The sequence below is a fragment of the Rana temporaria genome, chromosome 2 (genome assembly GCF_905171775.1).
Source record: "Rana temporaria chromosome 2, aRanTem1.1, whole genome shotgun sequence".
NCBI lineage: Eukaryota > Metazoa > Chordata > Amphibia > Anura > Ranidae > Rana > Rana temporaria.
The window spans coordinates 1,031,745-1,034,459 of NC_053490.1; the positions used below are offsets into that span (position 1 = coordinate 1,031,745).

A 2,715-nucleotide genomic window follows, 5' to 3' on the forward strand; every position below is an offset into this window, starting at 1 on the left:
GTGTGTAATGTACAGAGTATAGGGGTCAGGAGTGTGTAATGTACAGAGTACAGGGGTCAGGAGTGTGTAATGTACAGAGCGCAGGGGTCAGGAGTGTGTAATGTACAGAGTACAGGGGTCAGGAGTGTGTAATGTACAGAGTACAGGGGTCAGGAGTGTGTAATGTACAGAGTACAGGGGTCAGGAGTGTGTAATGTACAGAGCGCAGGGGTCAGGAGTGTGTAATGTACAGAGTACAGGGGACATTACATGGCTGGAGGCGGGAGGGTGGAGCCGAGGGGCGGGGCAGTCAGCCACAGTCCTGTGGGCGGCTCCTCTGGTTTGATCCTCATCACCTCCTCTCCTCCTCCTGACCCCCAGTCCTCCAGTGACAGTCCCGGCGGCGCTCCGCCTCCCCCATCCAGGTCTCTAATTCATAAAAGGCACCAAGCCGCGCCATGACGTCACCGCGCACCCACCCCTGTCTGAGCCTTGCCCGGCTTCGGAACTGACATATTTTTTTTAAGGGCAGCCGCTGCCTGTAACGGACATTTACGGACAATTTGTGGATCAAAGTATTTTTACGAACTGTCTGTAAATTTACTGGCGGTTGGCAACCTTGGTGGATACGGTGTAAAGGCCGACGTCACGCGGGTGACCTATTAGAAGAGACGATTTATGGAAACGGAAACAAGTCAGACCAACAATATCAGTTCCATACAAATACTGAGAGACTCCTCTGTGTCCGACTGGACTCACCCAACCACCCCCCTACCACCCATCCCAACCACCCCGACCACCCCCCTACCACCTCACCCATCCCATAACCACCCATCCACCCACCCACCACCCCGACTACCTCGCCCATCCCAACCACCTCACCCATCCCAACCACCACACCCATCCCAACCACCTCACCCATCCCAACCACCTCACCCATCCCAACCACCTCACCCACCTCACCCACCTCACCCACCCACCACCCTGACCACCTCACCCATCCCAACCACCCACCATCCCAACCACCTCACCCATCCCAACCATCCCGACCACCTCACCCATCCCAACCACCCACCATTCCAACCACCTCACCCATCCCAACCACCTCACCCACCACCCCGACCACCTCACCCATCTCAACCACCCACCATCCCAACCACCTCACCCCAACCACCTCACCCATCCCAACCACCCCACCCACCTCACCCACCATCCCAACCACCCCGACCACCCCCCTACCACCTCACCCATCCCAACCACACCACCCACCATCCCAACCACACCATCCCAACCACCCCACCCACCACCTCATCCACAACCCCAACCAGCCCATATACCTCACCCATCCTTACCACCCCACAACCCCAACCACCACCCCATTCCATATACCTCACCCATCCCAACCCACCACCTCACCCATCCCAACCACCTCACCCACCCCAACCACCTCACCCCAACCACCTCACCCATCCCAACCACCCCACCCACCTCACCCACCATCCCAACCACCCCCTACCACCTCACCCATCCAAACCACACCACCCACCATCCCAACCACCACCTCATCCACAACCCCAACCACCCCATATACCTCACCCATCCTTACCACCCCACAACCCCAACCACCACCCCATTCCATATACCTCACCCATCCCAACCACAACCACCTTACCCACCACCCAACCACCTCACCCATCCCAACCACCTCACCCATCCCATATACCTCACCCATCCCAACCACAACCACCTCACCCACCACCCAACCCATCCCATATACCTCACCCATCCCAACCACCTCACCCACCTCACCCATCCCAACCATCTCACCTATCCCATATACCTCACCCATCCCAACCACCTCACCCACCACCCAACCACCTCATCCATCCCAACCACCTCACCCATCCCATATACCTCACCCATCCCAACCACCTCACCCACCTCACCCATCCCAACCCTCTCACCTATCCCATATACCTCACCCATCCCAACCACAACCACCTCACCCACCACCCAACCACCTCACCCATCCCAACCACCTCACCCATCCCAACCACAACCACCTCACCCACCACCCAACCACCTCACCCATCCCAACCACCTCACCCATCCCATATACCTCACCCATCCCAACCACCCCAACCACCTCACCCACCAAATCCAACACAAACCATCACCTCCATCCCCTCACCCACCCCTCCCATTACCTCCACCCACCAATCACGATCAGGCATCGGGCTTGAAGACCAGTAGCAATAGCAGTGGCAGGACAGGCATACAGGCAGTCACTTCTGGCAGATGACACGGGCTCCCCTGAGGTGCGGAGTCTAAGTACTAGCTGGTTTTCCCCAGAGCTCCTGATGGTGGGGATGGATTTAGCTGCAAGCTAGTACCGGGTCACGGTCCTCAAGTTTGCCTCACCAGGATGTGAGCAAGCCGGGGTCCAATAGCGGATGCAACCATGTGTGGTTGCAGGTCGGGATCAGGCAGTAGAGTAGTCCAGGAACAGGCCGAGGGTCAAACACTGGTGGTTGCAGGTCGGGATCAGGCAGTAGAGTAGTCCAGGAACAGGCCGAGGGTCAAACACGGGTGGTTGCAGGTCTGGATCAGGCAGAAGGAACAACAACAACGGCACTGGCAGGGAAGGCACAATAACCTGGCAAAGAGGAAGTGCTGAGACAAGGCTTTTATAGGAAGTTCATGGGAGGAGCTAGGGGGTTCAAGGTTCAACAGCAA

The 2,715-nt window shown here is 57.5% G+C and overlaps 1 protein-coding gene across 1 annotated transcript; it reads left to right on the forward strand.

Moving 5' to 3' along the window:
* The first annotated feature begins 657 nt into the window (after positions 1 to 657).
* Positions 658 to 2,232, forward strand: LOC120928747 (leucine-rich repeat extensin-like protein 5). Its single transcript, XM_040339736.1, has one exon. The coding sequence runs from the start codon at positions 658 to 660 to the stop codon at positions 2,230 to 2,232; it is 1,575 nt and encodes a 524-aa protein (XP_040195670.1).
* The last annotated feature ends 483 nt before the right edge of the window (positions 2,233 to 2,715 follow it).